Below are 25199 nucleotides of genomic sequence, written 5' to 3' on the forward strand. Positions count from 1 at the left end.
TAGAATGTTTCTATATGAATAGAATAGGTTTATCTTTCCACTTACCTATTCTCAGAAATGGACAATTTTCTAGGTTGTGCTATAGAACTAAGGTCTCTGTTGCCTGTGCGGTAAATTTTTCATTTAAATTTTAGCATGTACATTTCCTTTCAATGTTATATTGAAAACAAAGGCTATTTTCTGACTGAGCTTGATATTTGTTCTCAGATGTATTGTGACAGAAATAAAACGATGGCACCATAATGCACACTAGACAAAAAAGCTTTGTTTTTTTCATATTTCTCTTCACATTTATCAGTGAACAACTGTGGTCTCTTGCAACCTGTCAGTCGTTTCCTGTTCATTAGGCAGCAAGAAACAAGGTGAAAGAGTACATTAGAGAACACAAGAACATAAGAAATAGGAGCAGGAGTAGGCCATCCAACCCATCGAGCCTGCCCTGCCATTCAATAAGATCATGGCTGATATGTCCGTAAACTCAGCTCCATCTACCTGCCTTTTCCCCATAACCCTTAATTCCCCTACTATGTAAAAATCTATCTAACTGTATCTTATCTAGTGAAGAAGCCTCAACTGCTTCCCTGGGCAGAGAATTCCACAGATTCACCACTCTCTGGGAAAAACAGTTTCTCCTCATCTCTGTCTTAAATCTTCTCCCCTGAATCTTGAGGCAATGTCCTCCAGTTCTAGTCTCACCTACCAATGGAAACAACTTTCCTACTTCTATCTTATCTATTCCTTTCAAAATTTTGTATGTTTCTATAAGATCCCTTCTCATTCTTCTGAATTCCAGAGAGTATAGTCCCAGGCGACTCAATCTCTCCTCATAGGTTAACCCCTTCATCTCTGGAATCAACCTGGTGAACCTCCTCTGCACTGCCTCTGCACTGCAAAGCCAGCATATCCTTCCTCAAATATGGAGACCAGAACTGCACACAGTACTCTAGGTATGGCCTCGCCAGTACTCTGTATAGTTGCAGCATGATCTCCCTGCTCCTGAATTCAATCCCTCTAGCAATAGAGGCCAACATTCCGTCTGCCTTCTTAATAACCTGTTGTACCTGCAAGCCAACTTTTTTGCGATTCATGAACAAGCACTCCCAAGTCCCTCTGCACAACAGCATGTTGCAATCTTTCACCATTTAAATAATAATTTGCTCTTCTATTATTCCTTCCAAAGTGGATGAACTTGTATTTACCAACATTGTATTCCATCTGCCAGACCTTGGCCCACTCACTTAACCTATCTATATCCCTCTGCATACTCTCCACATCCTCTGTACAATTTGCTTTTCCACTCAGTTTCGTGTCATCAGCAAATTTTGCTATGCTACACTCAGTCCCCTCTTCTAAATCATCAATGTAAATGGTAAACAGCTGCGGGCCCAGCACTGACCCCTGCAGCACCCCACTCACCACTGACTGCCAACTGGAGAAACACCCATTTATACCAACTCTTTGCCTTCTATTGGATAACCAATCCACTAACCATCCCAATACACTTTCTCCAACTCCGTGAATCTGTATCTTATTTATAAGACTCTTGTGTGGCACCTTATCGAACGCCTTCTGGAAATCCAAGTATATAAAATCCACCTGTTCCCCTCTATCCACTGCACCCATTATGTCCTCAAAGAACTCCAGTAAGTTTGTCAAACAGGACCTGCCCTTTCTGAATCTGTGCTGCATCTGTCTAATAGAACCCCTCCTTTCTAAATGTTTCACTATTTCTTCCTTAATGACAGCTTCAAGCATCTTCCTGACTACAGATGTAAGATCAGAAAGTTACCTGATCAAAGATATACAAGTTGTTGAAGGAAAGAGAAGTCAAAAAGGGAATGTAGAAGCTATAAGATAAAAGATTGAAAATAGAAAACCATATGGTGGAGCATCAATGAAGAGAAACACATTTTATAAAGAAAGACAGGCAAGATAAATTAAAGATACATAACAATTTAAAATTCAGTATAATTTTAGATTTCCTTCTTCAAATAAAGCTTTTTTAAAAAATCGCTCTAACCTGAAAACACCCTGTCTTGAGAGAAGATATTAAATTTATGTTTGGTGTAATGTCTATGTAAAATATGTCATAAGTTTTTGCATCAGCAGAACATTTATAATTTGTGTGGTACCATATCATTAAGAAAGTGTACTGCAGAAATTACCTTTCTGAAATTTCATGGACCTCCCATAGCCAACTTTCTGGAAAATAACTACGGATCTTTGGTGCCTCCAATTCAAATGCATTGTTCAGTTCTGGTTTGTGATTAAAACAAGTAATGAAAATGTGAGTAACAGATAGAACTTACATTTTGGAAGTCTGACCAGCATTATTCTTCAGATGTCTAAGCCCCACATACAATCAAATAAAAACAATTTAATCGAGTAAGGAATACTAACATGGTTCCATATATAACAAATGGACTTCACTCATTTAAAGATGAAATAGGAAGCTTTTTTTGCACACAACAAGCACAGGACACTTGGAAATTGCACCTTCAAAAGCCTGTGTGTGTTCAGTCAGTTAACAATTTTAAAGCTAAGATTGATTTTTATTTTGTGTTATAGTAACACAATACATTCAACAAGAACAATAAAATGGAACCAAAGGACAGATCTACCATATTTGACAAGATACCTAAAATGTCTCAACAAGATAAGGTACCTTTTTCTAGTCTTATGTTCCACTAAAAAAGAACACTACAACATAAATACACACCTATGACAGAGAAATATTCTGTTTTTAAACTTTCACTCCCACACTATCCTTACCCATGTCCATGCTTATCCTTATCATTGACTGCAACTACAGTCCATCCTATATAGCTATTTATCCCAGTCTACACATTCATTTTCTTCTCTAGATTCATGGTTATTTCTTAATCCTGATCTCCCTACTTTCACTGAAGACAAAAAAAAATCAGTCATTGCCTCTCTGCCTAATGGCATTTTCTTTCAACTTTCTGAAATATTATCTATCTTCATGTCTTCAACCACAGCATACCTCCAACTCACCATCACTTTCTTGCATCTTTCCAATACCTCTTAATGCAACTGGAGCCTTCATTTCCTCACTTGCAGACCCCAGTCAGTTTGGATTGGCAACAACTTTGTCTCCACAATCTTCATCAGCACAGGTGTACCATGAGATTGTGTGTTTAGCACTTGCTCTACTCACTTAGCTTTATACTCATGACTGTGAAGCTAAGCACAGTTCCAATTAGTTTGCTAATGATACTACTGATGTAGCCGTATCAAAGGTGGTGATAAATCAGCATATAGGAGACTGAAAATCTGGCTGAGTGGTGCCACAACAACAAACTCTCATTCAATGTCAATAAGACCAAGGAACTGACTATTGACTTCAGGAAGAGGAAACTGGAGGACCATGGAGGTGAAGAGGGTCAGTAACTTGAAATTCTTCATTGTTATAATTTCAGAGGATCTGTCCTGGGTCCAGCATGCAAGTGCCTTTAAGAAGAAAGCATGGCAGTGCCTCAAATTTCTTAGAAGCTTACAAATTTTGCATGACATCTAAAACTTTGACAAACTTGTACAGATGTATGGTGGAGAGTATACTGACTGTTTGCATCACGTCCTGGTATGGAAATGCAAATGCCCTTGAATCCTACAATATGTAGTGGAGGTGGCCCTGTCCATATAGGTAAAGCCCACCCCACCATTGATTGCTGTTGCAGGAAAGCAGCATCCATCATCAAGGACCCACTATTTAAACTATGTTCTCTTCTTACTGCTGCCTTGTATGTACAGGAGCCTCAGGACCCACACCACCAGATACAGAAACAGTTATTACCCCTCAACCATCCGGCCTTAAACCAGAGGGGACACCTTCACTGAACTTCATTCACCCCATCACTGATCTGTTTCCACAATGTATGGACTCACTTTCAAGGGCTTGTAATCTCATGTTATCGATGTTTATTGCTTATTTATTATTATTATTATTATTATTTTAATTTATATTTGCACTTTGGTTGTTTGTCCGTCCTGTTCGGTGTGGTCTTTCACTGATTCTATTGTGTTTCTCCCTGAAAATGAACGTCAGGGTTGTATATGGTAATATATACATACTTTGATAATAAATTTGCTTTGAACTTTGAAATAGAGAGGCATTTCAAAGTGCCTTGTTTTTTCTCTTGATAGTAGTGGCAAAGATGAAAAAACTTGCTGTGAATACATGCCCTAAAATGCTGTGTGAGGCTTCTGGAATAGCAATCAAATTATTGGTGTCTGGTTCAGAGTGATGGATACATTTCTTTAGTTATTGTCCTCAAATAAGTAGATACAGTTAAGACAATATAACTGTATTAACCTGTAACATTAAGGTCTTTTGTGGTTCCAGATAGACATATTTCCAGATTACTGAATGCTTTCCATTTAAATACATTTTAAATTCTTTTTTTATATGTAAGTTTGTGCAGTACTATAATAAAATTTCCAGTGTTTGCAGCAAGTTTAAAGAAGTATTGGAAATGGGGCTCCTGTGACATTTGAAGGAATCACAAGAAATGAGGCACGAGTTAAAAGGGGCACCTGTGAGTTTAAGGGAACCTGGGAAACAGATCTTGAACTGGCAGGATTTCTTAATAATCAGTAGATTATCTAAGTTTTACTGCAGAGAATTTGTTTTGATGGGGAAGAGTTTACAGATATCAATAGGTTTTCAGTCAATCAATGTAAAAGCTTTGTCTAATCAGGACAGGGACATTACTAGTTGACACCCATCATTTATCAAAAATAGCCCTTGGCAGCAGTTGTAAATGCATTGCATTGCTTTCTGCGTGTTATTTATTTGCTGGTTTCTAAATAAACCTTGAAAATCTTGAAGAAAGTATTTCCTACCACTAGGATCTGTGACTTATCTCTTAATTTAACTAGGTGTGCAGGGAAAACAATCTTTATGGTTCCAAGACTTACCCATTCTTCCTAATGTCAAAGTATCTAAAGACTTTGACTTCAGCTCCTCTGCATAATTGCAGCATTCTAAGAATATATGTCTGCATGGTTCAGGTAACTTGATTCTACTTGCTCTTACAGTGCAAGACTGCTTTAGAGGGTAGTCCCTCATTCCATCTATGCAGCACTTCTGTTCAATGGCATTAGTAAAGCTGGCAACTGGAAATATAAAAGTATGATTGAAATATTATTGACATGATCACATCATTTCTAAAATAATTCACATAAAGCTAACCAACTTAAATCTCGCATTCCAGCAAAAGAGGATTAAAGTGGCAATGTACAGAAACCCAGTCCAATTTTATATGAGATTCTCCCACTGGGAAGATCCTGTTTGCATATAAGGCCAATGTTAATCTTACACACATGTATACAAGGCTCTGTTACTGCTGAGCTAGCAAAAGAAATGAAACAAATGCAGGAATGAAAGGGTTAACATATGAGGAGTGTTTGATGGCTCTGGGCCTGTACTTGCTGGAGTTTAGAAGAATGATAGGGAATCTTATTCAAACCTACTGAATATTAAAAGGCCTAGATAGAGAGTACGTGGAGAGGACATTTCTTATAGCTAGGGAGTCTAGGACCAGAGGGCACAGCCTCAGAATACAGGGACATCACTTTAGAACAGAGTTGAGGAGGAGTTTCTTTAGCCAGAGGAAGGTGCATCTGTGGAATTCATTGCCACGGATGCTGTGAAGGCCAAGTCGCTGGGTATATTTAAAGTGGAGGTTGATAGGTTCTTGATTAGTAAAGATGTCAAAGGTTACTGGGAGAAGGGAGGAGACTGGTGTTGTGAGGGAAAATACATCAGCCAAGATGGAATGGCAAAACGAACTTAGTGGACTGAGCGGCTTAATTCCGCTCCTATGTCTTATGGACTAAAAGAAGGAAGAGGCTTTTAGTTTATAGTGGATGAGAAAATGTGGATGCGGGAATAAGGAATGAAGATGTTTGACCTGGAACTGCTGGAGTAAACTTTTCCAAATACATTCATAATGTTTTCTAAATCTCCAAAACAAATATTATTTTAACCCTACCCTTAATTAGAAAGTGGACAGGCAGATAAAACTGCCCACTGGATTTATCCATTGACATCCTATTCTTTTAAATAGTCTTCAATTATAAACTATGGTAAAAATTCTCATCTGTCCTCTGCACTGACCATTAAGGCAGTGAAACATGCAGATTAGTAGGATCTTTTAAGAATGTGTTTATCACAGATGATGCTATAATAGGAACAATACAGTTGAACTACTTAAGGGGTCAGTCAAGAGGACAAAAGGCAAGTCTTGAGATGAAATTGGAAAATGTTTCCTCCTAAAGGGAGATGTTTATGTATTTATGTTCTGTTGCTCCCCTCAAAAGGAAGAACTTGGGAACTAATTGTAAGTCAAGTGGGAATGGGAGGAGGGAGAGGAACTTAGTCAGAATTAGGTCCTGCCATGCCTGCATAGATAGGAGCAGCCTCTGAAAAACTGGGGTAGGGATGAGGGCTACAAGGTTGTAATTGATCATGTAGCTTTTTCCCTTATTGTGGAAGCAGATATCATTTTAATGCTGAGGTGGGGTTTTGGAAGACTGCCAATGCATATTCTTTTAAATATCAACATGAATCAGTAGCTTCATTAGAGAAGGCAATTAAAATTTAGATTTACTAAAAGAAAGAGACAATTATTTTTAATCACTGAAGTAAAGTTTGTTTTAATTTATCCTTTTACAAGAACCTTACTTTTCTTTTGTATTTCACTCCCCAGTATCAGATTTCGCTTTGTTCGCAATATAGCATCACATTTTGCTTCTGTAAAAATTAAAAACAGAACTTCAGTACCAAAACATTTATTTAGCAAATAAAATTATACCAAGTAAACCAACATGTCAGATCATTAGGAAGAATATGAATAATGAATGTCATTAGTAATACTCAACATTCTCAACTTTGACTTCAGCCATTGAAACTTCTGACAATTACACTGGTGAATCTAGAAATAATAAGAAACTTACTGACTGACAGAATGTGCTGCTCTGCTATTGCACTCTGTTGTGGGACTGACTCCACATGAGTTCAGTAGTACAATCTATTCTTGCTGTTATATCCAGTGTAGGATTGATATCCATATTCAATTTAACAGTAATTTTAGGCTAGTGCAGGAGGCAATCCCGGAGAAATTAAATATATTCTTTGAAGTATTTTACTTCAGTGTAACATTTCTAAATATATTTAAGATTTTATCTATTTTTAAATTAACAGCATTTTATAATTTATTTTTCTGTTTTATAATATCATTTAAGTGTCTCTGAATGTTAGCCTTGACTTCTACCAGGTATGTGAATCCTACTGCCAACAATTATAAGGAACAATTTCAGAACCTATAACAATTACAGACTCAGGAAGTTCTGCACTGGGAAAAGCTCAGTAAGCAATGGTCCAATGCACTTTTCAGCCATGATCTCCAAGGTGCAAAATTTTCTTGCTTCCAATGCCTAATGCACTATGAGCAAATAAATCAGACCTTACACACTTTGAAACATTTTACACAGAATCCTTTCATCTTTTTGTGCCACAAGGACTTTAAAGAAACCTGTTCCAATCTGTTTAGAGGATTGTTCCAAGCTCTGGACTCCACAACCTCAGACTTTAAAAAAAATGTGAAAGGATATTTATTATTAAGAACTGATAGTGTACAAGTTCCCCACACCATCAGATGCCCATGCAAATATTAATGTATTTTGCTTTGTAACTGCTATTAGATAAGACCACACTTGTGTAGTTGTATCTGTGCAAAGTGCACCATATGCATATAAGATCTAGGAACAATTCAGTGATTTTCAAGGACTATGTATAGTAATTTTACAATATGTAAGTGTAAACATTTCATAAGCACAAGAGATTCTGCAGATTCTGGAAATTGAAAACAACACACACAAAATGCTGGAAGAAATCAGCAGGTCAGGCAGCATCTGTGGAAGAAAGTAAACAGTCAATGTTTCAGGCCGAGATCCTTCATCAGGACTCTTTGCTATAGCTGCTGCCTGGCCTACTGAGTTCCTCCAGCATTTAGTATGTGTTACATTTACATATTGTAGTGCATTGTTCTTGTTTTATACCTAGACATATCTCTGTCTTATATCATTGAATATTGATACCTAGACCACACACCTCCGAGAATGCTTGTACATATTGTGCTTGCATTTTTATTTATACATTATTCCTTGTTTAGTTACCTGTAACTGGCAAAGTTTTAGCATTGGCATTGGTTAAAAACATCAATCCTGCTTTCCTGAACACATCTGCATTGTTCGCTCCCCCTCCAGCGCCACATCCAAGATCATGCTGCTCAGCATCAAGTAGCACCTGTGCAAAGAATGACAAAACTTATTAAATGTGAATATTACTTTTCTTCTATTGTACAGAGATGCAGATACAACAGGGCTGTCAATTAATGATTGGCTTCCCACATTCAACCCTCTGTAAATTTCATTGTCATCGAATCATAGAGTAATACAGCATGGAAACAGGCCCTTCGGTCCAACTGGTCCACGATGACCACAAGATCATCCCTGCTAGTTGCTGGTGTTTGGTCCATTACCGTCCAAGACCCTCCCCTCCGTATACCTATCCAAATGCCTCTTAAATGTTGTAATTGTACCTGCCTTTCCTTCATCAACCTTCTTGATAACTTGCTCAAACAACTTTAGTTAAACATGATCTGTCACACACAAAGCCATGTTGACTATTGCTAACCAAGCAACTCTCCCTTAAAATACCTTCCAATAATTTATCCACGATTGACTTCAGGTTCTCCAGCCTATAATTTCCTGGTTTATTCTTAGAACCCTTATTAAACAATGGAACAACATAAGCTATCCTTCAGTCCTGCAGCACCTCACCTTATGAAACCATATGGGGGAGGGGATACAATGGGTAAAATGTGTGGGTAGTAGCAGGATGGAGGTAAATGTATGTGGGTGATGGCAGCTGGTAAGAAGAAATGGTAAAAGGAATAAAGATGAAAGGACTACAGGTGGATTGGAAGGAGAGAGAGAAGGGAAGACTGGAGCTAAGGGTTTCCTGAAATTGGAAAGTTCAGTGTTCATACCATTAGACTGTAGACTACTCAATCGGAATATGAGATATCATTCCTCTGGTCGGTATTGCATTATTTATATGTTGTTTCTTTAGCAATGTCACCAAATAATTTTATTCATTAACCCTGGCCTCATAAGGAATCCATCTATTCAAGTAGTTAACTGATTTTCAAAACATCTAAATCAGAGTTGTTTATGTTACTTAATCAAATATAAAATCCACTTAACTTTTTTGATTGATACTTTGCTTCCGCTTCTGACTGTATACACAGCGGTGTCAATGGAAGATAATGCAACAAGTGAATTAGGATCAGCACTGATTCTTAAAGTCATTGGATTTCCAGGCTCATATAGATCAGAATCAGCGTCTAACTGAATCTGTAAATATAAAAGGAAAGTATTCAAAATTTCTGCTAAAAATCTCGTATTGTAAGAACTTTCTTTTATATCAGTAATACATGTATAATATTAATTATGTTTAACAAAAATACATCTTAAAGCCTTCCCCACATTGAGCACATTTACAAGGAGGACTGTCACAGGAGAGCAGCATTCATCATCAAGGACTCTCACGATCCAGGCCATGCTCTCTTATTGCTGTTGCCATTAGGAAGGAGATACAGGAGCTTTAGGTCCAATGCCACCAGGTTCAGGAACAGTTATTACCTCCTAACCATCAGGCTCATGAACCAGAGTGGATAACTTCATTCGCCCCAACAATGAGCTGATTACACAACATCGGGACTCACTTTCAAGGACTCTACAATTCTTGTTTTCAGTATTATTTAATACTTACTTTTCTATTATTATTATTATTCTGTTTTTCTTTTGGTATTTGCACAATTTATTGTCTTTTGCATATTGTCTTTTGCTTGTCTGCCTTTGTCAGCGTATAGTTTTTTTTATTGTGTTTCTTTGCATTTACTGTGAATGTCCACAAGAAAATGAATCTCTAATATGGTGACATTCAACAGACAGTATGTACTTTGATAATGAATTTACCTTGAACTTCAAAAAATACAAAAAAAAGTCTACAGGCAACCCCTGCATAATGGATGGGGGAAGGGGGGTTGCATTTCTTGACATAAGCACAGATATGCATCATCTGTGCATATGTTAAAAATGCACATTGAAAATAAAATTGTGTTTATTTATTTACTTTTCTTCAGATAAGTTCTGTGAGAGCGAATTTTTAGGTAGTAATTTGTGAATCTATAAAAACAAATTTACATTATCCCAAACACCATAACATGGAAGTCACCTATATTATGAAACAAACTTAGACTTAATAAAGAATAGCTGGTAACTATAAAAATTCCCAAAAGGATGATTCTATCTCAAGAAACAGAGTTTAAGAAAAGGCCATTCAAGTTCAGAAGGAAGACAGCATAGTGTAGTGGTTAGCACAATGCTTTACAGTACAGGCACCCGGGTTCAGTTCAGTTGCTGCCTGTAAGGAGTTCTCCCTGTGACTGTGTGAGTTCCCTTTGAGTACTCTGGTTTCCTCCCACAGTGCAAAGATGTACCAGTTGGTAGGTTAATTGGTCATTGTAAATTGTCCTATGATTAGGCTAGGATTAAATTGGGGGATTACTGGGCAGCTTGGCTCGAAGAGCTGTAAGGGCCTAGCCCGCACTGTATCCCAATCAATTGATTGATAAATAAATAAAAGTTAGACAATTGCATTAAGAAGAACTTACCACTCATAAATTTTTGTGCAGTCTTCAATTAAGTACTACTAAAATAATCATGATTTAAATGACATATATTCTATTTGTACTAGAAACTCCATCAGAACATACCTGTTGATTGTTTACACAATTCTCTTCTACCTCAAACCATATAGAATCAACAACCAGTTCAGCAGCATTTTCTCCAGTTACAATATAATATGCAATCAAGCGTGCAGAAGGGATCATTTCTGCAATGATAGGAATATTCAGATTGAAAATCTGGGTGCCAGCTGAACGTAACTTTGTCCCAAATGAAATTATTTTTCCTTTTGATACCACCTAGATTAAGACAAAAATTCACGGTAAAGAATCTGATACAAAATAAATGAAAATACAATTACTGTGCAGAGATACTGGAATCTTTTGAGAGAACACAACAATAATTCAATTTACAAAATAAAATTAAGTCAAAATTTGATGCAAGCAAAATATTGTCTGGGATACTTGTTCTGATACTGAATATAATGCCTCTGTGCAGCATTTTTATTTTTAGTTGAATGTAGATGGCAGTATTGAGAATACATTGTGTTGTCATAGTGGAACTACTTTTCACATCAAAACTAGGTCTTGCCCAAAAAGTAGAAAATACTTGGTTACGAAGGAATCATCTTCAATATCTACTTCTGTAATTTCATTCTGTACTATTCATCACATGTATACATTTAGATCTCAGTGTAGAATGTGCTTGGGTATTGGGCTGTAGCCATAATTGCATTGAGGAACCCACATATGTCATGCTAAACTCGTCTCCTCAGTCCATCTGTGTTCTTCCCATCCACCATCTAGTCACTGGTTTTCCATTGGATCTCTGCCTTCAGGCATCTATAGAACTGTGTCTTTTCCTATGAAGAATAGTGGAGGTTCCAGTCCACAGACAACTTAAGTGTATGGTTAATTAATTCTTCAATCGCCTGCTATACTCTTCAGTCAGTTCTGATTCTTCTTGGTAAAGAAGCCATAAATCTCTTTACTGGTGTCAATTACAATAGACTTCAGGATAACCCATAAGCTGTGGACACTGAGATTCCTATTGAACAGGAGTTATCAAATTATATACAAGGCACTGCTTGAAAACAGCTATCTTTATGAGGTCCTTGATAACTTCAATACTGATCTTGCAGCAGGTGTTCTTTTGACATACATTTTGAGGTTATGTTAATGGAAATAATAAAATGAATTTGCCATTAATTGATCTGGCAGTCATCAGTTAGCTGTCTTGGCACAGAATAACAGATTTGACTTGTCATCTAATACTCTGACAAACTTCTGTAGATACACAGTGAAGAGCATGCTGACTTCCAATTTAAGATGGTGCTGGTAAGACACAGTGATGCTTTACTGGCAGTAAACAAAACTACTAACTATTCTACTAATCATACATTTTCTGGAAAAGATCACTGCTATCAGTAATCTGCAACTTCCCATTTGGAATTGAGCTTTTGAACCGCCTGTATAACCTGGCATTTTTGCTGGGTAAACTGAAGTCTCGAAGGTGCAGGATGTGCCTGAGAGCAAGGATGAGCCAATATTTGGTCATTGCTGAAGCGGACTTGGAGTCAATTTGAAGCAGCAGGACCGAGGTGAGGCAGAATTGAGTCAGCTCATCTCTGTGCTGAACTGAGGCTGTGACCTGCAACTAATGGGCTCCTGGACCAGCTGTGAACTCACTTTTGTAAAGTTCAGTTCTGAATGTTATTTGCTTATTTTTTATTGTTTTCACGATTTGTTCTTTTTTTCCACATTGGGTGTTTGACAGACTTTTTTTTAAATGGGTTCTGTTAGGTTTCTTTGTTTTGTGCTGCCTGTCAGGAGACGACTCTCAACGTTGTATATAGTATACATATTTTGATAATAAATGCACTTTGAACTTTGGTTGCATCATGGCCTGGTACGGAAACACTAATGCCCATGAATGGAAAAGCCTTCCCCACCATTGGGCACATCTACAAGGAGCACTGCCACAAGAAAGCAATATTCATCATCATGGACCCCCATCATCCAGGCCATGCTCTCTTCTTGCTGCTGTCATTGGGAAGAACGTATAGGAGCCTTAGGTCCCAAATCACCAGGTACAATCAACCATCAGGCTCCTGAACAGGCATGAGTAACTTCACTCACCTTAACACTGAACTATTCCACTTTCTATGGACTCACTTTATAAGACTCTGCGACTTATGTTCTCAATCTTATTTATCTCTTACTTATTTACTTTTATAATGATTTATTTTGTAATTGCAGCTTGTCTTCTTATGCACTTTGGTTGCGCGTCCATCTTTGTTTGTGTGTAATTTTTCATTGATTTTATTATGTTTCTTCACATTTACTGTGAATGCCCACAAACAAAATATTGTTTAGGATAATTTTTCATGACACTGAATACTTTGCCCCTGTGCAGAATTTTTTATTTTTAGTTGAATGTAGCTGATAAGAAAATGAATGTCAGGTTAGTGTATGGTGACAAATATGTACTTTAATAATAAATTTACTTTGTACTTTTATACTTTGTATAATGCAGATATTTTGAGTTTCCTCAGATTGACTTATCAAGAACCATGAGACAGTCATTGCCTTCTTGAAGGAACATTTTTTAAGACTTAAGACTTATTCAGCCAAGACTCTATCCTTGACTCCACTCCACAGAAGCCTATTTGGTCTAGCCTTGCCACTCTTTCCCAACAAAATGTCAGAATTCCCACTTCCCTACTGAAAAAAAAACAAAGCTTTAAGAGCAGGTAGCATCAGATACAATTCCTATATCCAAATGAATAACTTCCCCTCAGATTCCCCTTAAAACTTATTCCTCTCACTTTAAACCTATACTCTCTTGTTTTTGATATCCACATTATGGAAAAATATTCCGACTATCAACCTATCTATGACTCTTATAATTTTATATACCTCTAAATGGTCATCCCTCAACTTCTATTGTAAATAAAACAAGCACAGCCTACCCCAATCTCCCTCCATAACAAAAGACCAGTAGTTCAGTCAATATCCTGGTGAAATTCCCCTGCATTCTTTCTAAGCCACCACATCCTTCTTATAGAATTATGAACAAAAATGTACACCTATTGCCCTTCTCAAAGCACTTCCCCAGGCAACTCCAGGAGATTTACTACCTGTCCTTTCACTTCTCTCCTTGTGAAGAAACAGTTTATTTATACTTTTTCCAATTTAAATTACTAAATAGAATGGAGAAACCAAATGCACACTGGACATCTGTTTCATTGAATACTTGCATACCATTGGGACAACGCTAAAGTCTTCACTTGCTAGCCTGATGCATCTGTCTATGGCCTCCCACACAATATTAGCATCTTATCTTCTCTCTGGCCATTTTGCAGCCTTCCAGACTCAACACTGAAGTTTACACCTTTGTAACTCTTCTTCTCTGTCCATTTCAGAACTGGCTGAATGGCCTGCTTCTGTGTCATAACTTTTCTTGGATTTTTTTCCTCTAGTGAATTCTGGTGTAAGCCACCCATTTGTGATGCCCATTCATTTTTTTTCCCCCTCCATTTGCACAGCATGACTTTCTGGACATGTCCTACAGCCCTGCATTTTACAATTTCTTTGCTGCATTTTTTTAACTAATTTTTTATTGCAACACCAACAAATTATATTCAATACAACCAATTGCCAATTACATTTTGACTGTTTAACCCAGCCACCCCCCCAACCTTCATCACCATCCCCCCTCCACCCCTCTCTCTCTCCCCCATCCCTCTCACCTCCACCAACCAATTGAATAGTAGTGCATACACAGACAAAGCATTCCTATTTTAACAAAAGATCTTTTAAGTTAGATATCAAATTTGTCCACATTAAGGTTGTGTTTGGTCGTGCATCATTTACTCTTGCTGATGAAAGTTCCAGGTAAGAAATGTCCAAAAAGCTCCGAAGCCAATGAGTATTTGAAATATCATGGGGAGGTTTCCAACGCTGAACTACAACCTTCTTAGCTGCAATCAGGCCTGCCTTTGCTGCATTTTTTGTATTCTCAATTTCTAACTGTTTCTCATTAGCCCCTTGAACAGATGACAGCTATATGATATTCCGATGGGATATTCCCTTTGTCTTATCCATCACTCCCCCACATTCATAGCAAGTTAGAACAAACTATTTTTTTTCCACTTTCCCAGTTCTGACAAGAGATTTTTAAACTCTTTCTTATTTCCAGAATTTTTCACCACAATGCTGATCTCTAACAATCTTTCCACAAAAGCAAAGTTAATCAATAGAAATAATGGAAAATTGATCAACCTCCGAAAGCTGTCCTCCAAAATCAAAGTCAGCTGAGCCTCAGTGGGCAAGCCCCAGTTTGCAGTCAATGGTTTGTATGCATTCCGAGGCTGATCTCCAAGCTCACTGAACATGCTCACTAAAGTTTTTGAGGGGATAGGCTTTACATTCAAAGTCCACAAGACAATTGACTTCCACCAAACTTGTCTCCATTGTACAACACTGGCCTTCAACAACAAAGATTCATGACAAGACCCTTGAAAACTACTGTCTATATCTTGGGAGTCAATTCTCAGGTATCAATAATGAAACTGATCACTTTCAATTTGCGAGCATGGTCAATTGAAGAAAAATATGTTTGAAGAACTAGACTTCAGACCTAGCACAATGTATGGCTTATGAGGCAGTAATGATCTTTGCCCTCCTTCATGCTTCAGAGACCTGGACTACTTGCAGCCAGTTGGTCGAGGTACTGGAGTGACACCACCTCTGCTGTCACTGCAAAACCCTCCAAACTTACTGGAAGGATAAGTGAATCAATGTCAATGTCCTCACCCAGGCCAAATCCCTCATCAATGAGACCTTTGTTTTTGCTTAATCAGTTCTGTTAGGTAGACCACATTTTTGCATTCTTGATACCAGACTCCATAAATAGGCAAACAACAGGAATTCTGCAGATGCTGGAAATTCAAGCAACATACATCAAAGTTGCTGGTGAACGCAGCAGGCCAGGCAGCATCTATAGGAAGAGGCGCAGTCGACGTTTCAGGCCGAGACCCTTCGTCAGGACTAACTGAAGGAAGAGTGAGTAAGGGATTTGAAAGCTGGAGGGGGAGGGGGAGATGCAAAATGATAGGAGAAGACAGGAGGGGGAGGGATGGAGCCGAGAGCTGGACAGGTGATAGGCAGAAGGGGATACGAGAGGATCATGGGACAGGAGGTCCGGGAAGAAAGACAAGTGGGGGGGGACCCAGAGGATGGGCAAGAGGTATATTCAGAGGGACAGAGGGAGAAAAAGGAGAGTGAGAGAAAGAATGTGTGCATTAAAAAGAGTAACAGATGGGGTACGAGGGGGAGGTAGGGCCTAGCGGAAGTTAGAGAAGTCAATGTTCATGCCATCAGGTTGGAGGCTACCCAGACGGAATATAAGGTGTTGTTCCTCCAACCTGAGTGTGGCTTCATCTTTACAGTAGAGGAGGCCGTGGTTAGACATGTCAGAATGGGAATGGGATGTGGAATTAAAATGTGTGGCCACTGGGAGATCCTGCTTTCTCTGGCGGACAGAGCGTAGATGTTCAGCAAAGCTGTCTCCCAGTCTGCGTCGGGTCTCACCAATATATAAAAGGCCACATCGGGAGCACCGGACGCAGTATATCACCCCAGTCGACTCACAGGTGAAGTGATGCCTCACCTGGAAGGACTGTTTGGGGCCCTGAATGGTGGTAAGGGAGGAAGTGTAAGGGCATGTGTAGCACTTGTTCCGCTTACACGGATAAGTGCCAGGAGGGAGATCAGTGGGGTGGGATGGGGGGGACGAATGGACAAGGGAGTTGTGTAGGGAGCGATCCCTGCGGAATGCAGAGAGAGGCGGGGAGGGAAAGATATGCTTAGTGGTGGGATCCCGTTGGAGGTGGCGGAAGTTACGGAGAATAATATGTTGGACCCGGAGGCTGGTGGGGTGGTAGGTGAGGACCAGGGGAACCCTATTCCTAGTGGGGTGGTGGGAGGATGGAGTGAGAGCAGATGTATGTGAAATGGGGGAGATGCGTTTAAGAGCAGAGTTGATAGTGGAGGAAGGGAAGCCCCTTTCTTTAAAAAATGAAGACATCTCCCTCGTCCTAGAATGAAAAGCCTCATCCTGAGAGCAGATGCGGCGGAGACGGAGGAATTGCGAGAAGGGGATGGCGTTTTTGCAAGAGACAGGGTGAGAAGAGGAATAGTCCAGATAGTTGTGAGAGTCAGTAGGCTTATAGTAGACATCAGTGGATAAGCTATCTCCAGAGACAGAGACAGAAAGATCTAGAAAGGGGAGGGAGGTGTCAGAAATGGACCAGGTAAACTTGAGGGCAGGGTGAAAGTTGGAGGCAAAGTTAATAAAGTCAACGAGTTCTGCATGCGTGCAGGAAGCAGCGCCAATGCAGTCGTCGATGTAGCGAAGGAAAAGTGGGGGACAGATACCAGAATAGGCACGGAACATAGATTGTTCCACAAACCCAACAAAAAGGCAGGCATAGCTAGGACCCATACGGGTGCCCATAGCTACACCTTTAGTTTGGAGGAAATGGGAGGAGCAAAAGGAGAAATTATTAAGAGTAAGGACTAATTCTGCTAGACGGAGCAGAGTGGTGGTAGAGGGGAACTGATTAGGTCTGGAATCCAAAAAGAAGCGTAGAGCTTTGAGACCTTCCTGATGGGGGATGGAAGTATATAGGGACTGGACATCCAAGGTGAAAATAAAGCGGTGGGGGCCAGGGAACTTAAAATCATCGAAAAGTTTAAGAGCGTGAGAAGTGTCACGAACATAGGTCGGAAGGGATTGAACAAGGGGTGATAAAACAGTGTCGAGGTATGCAGAAACGAGTTCGGTGGGGCAGGAGCAAGCTGAGACAATAGGTCGGCCAGGACAGGCAGGTTTGTGGATCTTGGGTAGGAGGTAGAAACGGGAAGTGCGGGGTGTGGGAACTATAAGGTTGGTAGCAGTGGATGGGAGATCCCCTGAGCGGATAAAGTCGTTGATAGTGTGGGAGACAATGGCCTGGTGCTCCTTAGTGGGGTCACGATCGAGGGGTAAATAAGAGGAGGTATCCGCGAGTTGTCGCTGTGCCTTGGCAAGGTAGAGGTCAGTACGCCAGACTACAACAGCACCCCCCTTATCAGCGGGTTTAATAATAAGGTTAGGATTAGTGCGGAGGGAGTGGAGAGCAGAGCGTTCCGAAGGAGTGAGGTTGGAATGGGGACAAGGTGCGGTGAAGTCGAGACGGTTGATGTCCCGTCGGCAGTTGGCAATAAAGAGATCCAGAGCAGGCAGAAGACCAGAGCGGGGTGTCCATGAAGAAGAGGAGGGTTGAAGACGGGAGAAGGGGTCATCGGTGGGGGTGGAAGAGTCCTTGCCGAAGAAGTAGGCTCGGAGACGGAGACGGTGGAAGAAAAGTTCCGCATCATGGCGAACACGGAACTCGCTGAGGTGTGGGCGAAGGGGGACAAACGTGAGGCCCTTACTGAGGACAGAGCGCTCTGCCTCCGACAGTTGAAGGTCGGAGGGGATGGTAAAGACCCGGCACGGATGGGAGCTGGGATCAGAGGGGGGAAGGGGGAGGCTGGGGGTGTCAGTGGAGAGGGGAGGGTTGGGGTGAGAGGAAGATGGAACCTCTGAGGGCCCAGGAGTTGACGGTGGGATCTGAGGAAGACGGGGCTGCGGAGTGGTGGTGGGGGAAGGGGAGACGGGAGTCACAACAGCAGCACATAAAGACCCGGCCTGGAGTTCAAGGCTGGAGTCGCAGTTGGTGGTTGCGCGATCGCTTTGAATGTCTCCATGGTCGTTGCTGGAGTCCGGGTTTTGAATATGTCCTGAGGTGTTGGAGCTGCCGAGACCAACGGCAAGGGCCGCAACCGAAAGTTCATGCCTGCTAGCGTCGGGGCCGGCAGGCTCTGCAGTCCGTAGATGTAAGATCTTGCGATCTTTGCCTAACATGACAAAGTCAAAGAAACGGCGATTGCAGGCGTGGATCCGACGGAGGATGAAATAGCGGGTAGGACCATTACAGACGGCGAAGAAAGTGTCCCGAAGGTGTGGAAGGGTCTGGGATAGGGACACCAAGTACCTCCTCATGGCGGAGAGCGTCGCCTTCAGAGCTTGACGGGAGAAGCGGCGAGAGGCAGAGTCAATGAAATGTGAGTACCTGGGATCCTCAGAAGGTCCAAATTGAGAGGCTTGGAAACGAATCCTAAAGCCAACTGGAGTAAGTTGGCGACGGAGGCACTTTCCAAGAAAGGATACATGGCAGTGATAGCGAGTTTGAGTCAAAGTCTGGTCGAAAAGTTGAAGAGCCGAAGAAATCACAGATGGGGAGCAGTGAGAGATGGTTTCACTGAACTCCCGTCGAAGAGAGGATCTAAACTTCTTCGGTGTAGGCATCACCGGAAGAGGCTTCGCAGTAGTGAATTTAAACGCAAACAACAGGAATTCTGCAGATGCTGGAAATTCAAGCAACATACATCAAAGTTGCTGGTGAACGCAGCAGGCCAGGCAGCATCTATAGGAAGAGGCGCAGTCGACGTTTCAGGCCGAGACCCTTCGTCAGGACTAACTGAAGGAAGAGTGAGTAAGGAATTTGAAAGCTGGAGGGGGAGGGGGAGATGCAAAATGATAGGAGAAGACAGGAGGGGGAGGGATGGAGCCGAGAGCTGGACAGGTGATAGGCAGAAGGGGATACGAGAGGATCATGGGACAGGAGGTCCGGGAAGAAAGACGGGGGGGGGTGACCCAGAGGATGGGCAAGAGGTATATTCAGAGGGACAGAGGGAGAAAAAGGAGAGTGAGAGAAAGAATGTGTGCATTAAAAAGAGTAACAGATGGGGTACGAGGGGGAGGTAGGGCCTAGCGGAAGTTAGAGAAGTCAATGTTCATGCCATCAGGTTGGAGGCTACCCAGACGGAATATAAGGTGTTGTTCCTCCAACCTGAGTGTGGCTTCATCTTTACAGTAGAGGAGGCCGTGGATAGACATGTCAGAATGGGAATGGGATGTGGAATTAAAATGTGTGGCCACTGGGAGATCCTGCTTTCTCTGGCGGACAGAGCGTAGATGTTCAGCAAAGCGGTCTCACAGCCTGCTCTGGATCTCTTTATTGCCAACTGCCGACGGGACATCAACCGTCTCGACTTCACCGCACCTTGTCCCCATTCCAACCTCACTCCTTCGGAACGCTCTGCTCTCCACTCCCTCCACACTAATCCTAACATTATTATTAAACCCGCTGATAAGGGGGGTGCTGTTGTAGTCTGGCGTACTGACCTCTACCTTGCCGAGGCACAGCGACAACTCGCGGATACCTCCTCTTATTTACCCCTCGATCGTGACCCCACTAAGGAGCACCAGGCCATTGTCTCCCACACTATCAACGACTTTATCCGCTCAGGGGATCTCCCATCCACTGCTACCAACCTTATAGTTCCCACACCCCGCACTTCCCGTTTCTACCTCCTACCCAAGATCCACAAACCTGCCTGTCCTGGCCGACCTATTGTCTCAGCTTGCTCCTGCCCCACCGAACTCGTTTCTGCATACCTCGACACTGTTTTATCACCCCTTGTTCAATCCCTTCCGACCTATGTTCGTGACACTTCTCACGCTCTTAAACTTTTCGATGATTTTAAGTTCCCTGGCCCCCACCGCTTTATTTTCACCTTGGATGTCCAGTCCCTATATACTTCCATCCCCCATCAGGAAGGTCTCAAAGCTCTACGCTTCTTTTTGGATTCCAGACCTAATCAGTTCCCCTCTACCACCACTCTGCTCCGTCTAGCAGAATTAGTCCTTACTCTTAATAATTTCTCCTTTTGCTCCTCCCATTTCCTCCAAACTAAAGGTGTAGCTATGGGCACCCGTATGGGTCCTAGCTATGCCTGCCTTTTTGTTGGGTTTGTGGAACAATCTATGTTCCGTGCCTATTCTGGTATCTGTCCCCCACTTTTCCTTCGCTACATCGACGACTGCATTGGCGCTGCTTCCTGCACGCATGCAGAACTCGTTGACTTTATTAACTTTGCCTCCAACTTTCACCCTGCCCTCAAGTTTACCTGGTCCATTTCTGACACCTCCCTCCCCTTTCTAGATCTTTCTGTCTCTGTCTCTGGAGATAGCTTATCCACTGATGTCTACTATAAGCCTACTGACTCTCACAACTATCTGGACTATTCCTCTTCTCACCCTGTCTCTTGCAAAAACGCCATCCCCTTCTCGCAATTCCTCCGTCTCCGCCGCATCTGCTCTCAGGATGAGGCTTTTCATTCTAGGACGAGGGAGATGTCTTCATTTTTTAAAGAAAGGGGCTTCCCTTCCTCCACTATCAACTCTGCTCTTAAACGCATCTCCCCCATTTCACGTACATCTGCTCTCACTCCATCCTCCCACCACCCCACTAGGAATAGGGTTCCCCTGGTCCTCACCTACCACCCCACCAGCCTCCGGGTCCAACATATTATTCTCCGTAACTTCCGCCACCTCCAACGGGATCCCACCACTAAGCATATCTTTCCCTCCCCGCCTCTCTCTGCATTCCGCAGGGATCGCTCCCTACACAACTCCCTTGTCCATTCGTCCCCCCCATCCCTCCCCACTGATCTCCCTCCTGGCACTTATCCGTGTAAGCAGAACAAGTGCTACACATGCCCTTACACTTCCTCCCTTACCACCATTCAGGGCCCCAAACAGTCCTTCCAGGTGAGGCATCACTTCACCTGTGAGTCGACTGGGGTGATATACTGCGTCCGGTGCTCCCGATGTGGCCTTTTATATATTGGTGAGACCCGACGCAGACTGGGAGACCGCTTTGCTGAACATCTACGCTCTGTCCGCCAGAGAAAGCAGGATCTCCCAGTGGCCACACATTTTAATTCCACATCCCATTCCCATTCTGACATGTCTATCCACGGCCTCCTCTACTGTAAAGATGAAGCCACACTCAGGTTGGAGGAACAACACCTTATATTCCGTCTGGGTAGCCTCCAACCTGATGGCATGAACATTGACTTCTCTAACTTCCGCTAGGCCCTACCTCCCCCTCGTACCCCATCTGTTACTCTTTTTAATGTACACATTCTTTCTCTCACTCTCCTTTTTCTCCCTCTGTCCCTCTGAATATACCTCTTGCCCATCCTCTGGGTCACCCCCCACCGTCTTTCTTCCCGGACCTCCTGTCCCATGATCCTCTCGTATCCCCTTCTGCCTATCACCTGTCCAGCTCTCAGCTCCATCCCTCCCCCTCCTGTCTTCTCCTATCATTTTGCATCTCCCTCTCCCCCTCCAGCTTTCAAATCCCTTACTCACTCTTCCTTCAGTTAGTCCTGACGAAGGGTCTCGGCCTGAAACGTCGACTGCGCCTCTTCCTATAGATGCTGCCTGGCCTGCTGCGTTCACCAGCAACTTTGATGTATGTTGTTCCATAAATAGGCATTCTATTCTGAGCTCAGGCTTCAGAAGAGATTACAGAATGTGGCAGTCAGAAGATAAGATTCAAGAATGTGTTCAAAGACTCCTTGAAACAATGCAAATTCTCCCTGTACTCTTGGGGATCCCTGGCTGATGAGTGTGACCACTCAAAATGGAGACAGAGCGTTCAGGGCATTGTTACTAAAAACTGAGTACAACTGGTGTAACAAACAAAAGAAAATCTGCAGATGCTGGAAATCAAAGTAATACACACAAAATGCTGGAGGAACTCAGCAGGCTGGACAGTTGAAGTTTTGGGCCAAGACCTTTCATAAGGACTGAAAAAAAAAACCATCGCAGGTAGCGAAGAGAGAATCCCAGAGTTGTGAAGTAACTGGGATAGTGTCCCCAGGTACCTCCTTAGGACAGAAAGCGTGGCAGATAGAACGTGGTGGGAGAAGCAGTCTATTGAATATGAGTAGCTGGGGTCTTCAGCGGGTACGAATCAAGGAACTTGAAAACTGATCTAGAAGCCATGTAGCACAAGACCGCAGTGAAGACATGTTCCCAGGAAGGATAGCTGTGATAGTGGGTCTGGGTGAGCACATGGTCAAAGAGTCAGAGATCACAGAGGGGGAGCAGTGAGAGGGAGTTTTACTGAACTCCAGTTGAGGGGAAGATTTAAACTTCTTTAGGGTAGGCATCCCTGGAATAGACTTTGCAGTATAGTTGCCGAATCACAAACAGGAGAAAATCTGCAGATGCTGGAAATCAAAGTAATACACACAAAATGCTGGGGGAACTCAGCAGCCCAGGCAGCATCTGTGGAAAAGAGTAAACAGTCAATATTTCGGGCCGAGACCCTTCACCAGCTGTAAAACTTGTTCTCTTTCCCACCCACAGTCTCACTCCAAGTCACTCTGGTATTAGTTCTTTCCCTATCTTCCCAGCAGATTTACATGTTTTTTTCATCTCCTTCTCATTTCTGATAAAGAACCTCCATCCTGAAATATTCACTGTTTCTCTTCCAACAGATGCAACTGACCTGCTGAGTATTCCCACCATTTTCTCATTTTGTCTTAAATTTTCAGCAGCTGCAATTTTTTTGATTTTCTCCTGATTAATAGCAGATGGTTTCACATATCCCATTTGTGATCTAAGTTGCATGTGAGACATTGTGTTTGTTTACAGTACTACTCTCAGTAAGTTTTATACTACATGAATATTGATTCAAATATGGTATTGTGACCTGTTTTAGAGCTTCATCAGAAGTGTGGTGGACAGAAATACTGTACCTTGCATGCATTCTATTTTCAGCAACATATCACAAATCTACAAACCAATGTCAAATATTTTTATACCTACTAAATAAAAGGCATTCATGTGAATGCCTATGAGATACCAAATATCAATAGTAAATTATTTTTACCTGGTAGTGGAAATGTCTTATTTTATTCAGGTATGGACTACTTGCAACAAGGTTCACACTAAGGTGTTGTCCAACCCGGAATGTTTGGAAAGTGGCTACCCAAGTAATATACAAGTAGCTTTTGGATCTTGAATGATAAGCCTTTGCTCTGAATTCCTTGGAGTAGGGGTTTTCAGTATCGAGGGTAGTCTACATTAAAAAAAAGTAAAATAAATTTAGATTATGTACATATTTAGCACAGATAAATGATTAGCTTCCAACTCAATTCTGGTAACAGTATTAACATAAAAACCTAGCAGCAGTATCTTTTTGTAGGGTGAAAACCTACTGTGTCCACTGACAATAATAACCAGAAAACTTTGAAAAATAGGACAGATTTCATTTTAAGACATGCATCTAACAGAAACAGTCGGAAAACTGTTAAAATGGTCTTACAAGCACTAGAATTCCTTTGTTTACAATCTTAACTGCTCTCTTGAACATATACAGTAAGTAATAATATCATTCTAAATTTAGTTACACATTTACATTTAATGGCCACTTTATTAGGTACACCTGTACACCTGCTCGTTAATGCAAATATCTAATTAGCCAATCATGTGGCAGAAACTCATTGCATAAAAGCACGCAGACTTGGACAGGAGGTTCAGTTGTTGTTCAGGCTAAATATCATAATGGGGAAGAAATGTAATTAAGTGAATAATTGTTGGTGCTAGACAGGTTGGTTTAAGTATCTCAGAAACTGCTGATCTCCTGGGATTTTTATGCACAACAGTCTCTAGAGTTTACAGAAAATTGTGCAAGAAACAAAAAACATCCAGTGAGCATGAGTTCTGTAGGCAAAAATGCCTTGTTAATGGGAGAGGTCAGAGGAGAATGGCCAGACTGGTTCAAGCTGACAGGAAGGTGACATTACAACAGGGGTGTGCAGAAGAGTATCTCTGAAAGCATAATACATCGAACCTTGAAGAAGATGGGCACATCAGCAGAAGACCACAAACATACACTCAGTGGCTACTTTAATATGCACAGCAGGTATGTAATAAAATGGAGGCCAAGTGTATTTTTGCACATCTGGGCATATTTGCCCAGGCTTCTACTGGAAAAATACATTTTTAAATCCATTTGTGCATTGTAGTATGTACTGTCCATATTACTGTTTCTGTACTGAAGAAAGAGTTATGAGCCAACCATATTTATGAATCTGGTGTCACATATGAACCACACCACTTTAGAATGACACAGTTTCTTCTCTGAAGGACATTAATTAAACACCTGGGATTCTGATTAAAAATTAAAAGTTCCATGGTTTATTACTACTGACACTCATGGGATTCAAACTCATGTCCCTGAATCAATGATTCATCATTCTAATTGCTAACTAAGTAATTTAACAACTGCTAGTTTGTTACCAGGTCAACTGAATGAGAAAATTAGATCAAAACAAGCCAAGAAAGTGCTTTTCCTTCCATTGTATGGATGGGACACAGAAAAGGGTCTCCTTTTATTGCCTTCAAGGCCCCTCTTACTCGGAAAACTCTTCCTTGTATAGCAGATACCCTTTAAGCAGTGCAAGGGTCTC

General features: G+C 41.5%; 1 protein-coding gene across 1 annotated transcript in view; it reads right to left on the bottom strand.

Moving 5' to 3' along the window:
* Positions 1–25199, bottom strand: part of c5 (complement component 5) — a 103609-nt gene that overhangs the window by 46872 nt on the left and 31538 nt on the right. Inside the window, exons 12-18 of the mRNA XM_063073453.1 lie at positions 23618–23806; positions 10866–11075; positions 9292–9441; positions 8200–8329; positions 6707–6775; positions 4939–5136; positions 2166–2256 (exon numbers count right to left, since the gene is read on the bottom strand). Of these exons, the coding sequence (XP_062929523.1) occupies positions 2166–2256; positions 4939–5136; positions 6707–6775; positions 8200–8329; positions 9292–9441; positions 10866–11075; positions 23618–23806 (1037 nt within the window). The remainder of the gene's footprint in view (positions 1–2165; positions 2257–4938; positions 5137–6706; positions 6776–8199; positions 8330–9291; positions 9442–10865; positions 11076–23617; positions 23807–25199) is intronic.

The sequence above is a fragment of the Mobula hypostoma genome, chromosome 21 (genome assembly GCF_963921235.1).
Source record: "Mobula hypostoma chromosome 21, sMobHyp1.1, whole genome shotgun sequence".
Classification (NCBI taxonomy): domain Eukaryota; kingdom Metazoa; phylum Chordata; class Chondrichthyes; order Myliobatiformes; family Myliobatidae; genus Mobula; species Mobula hypostoma.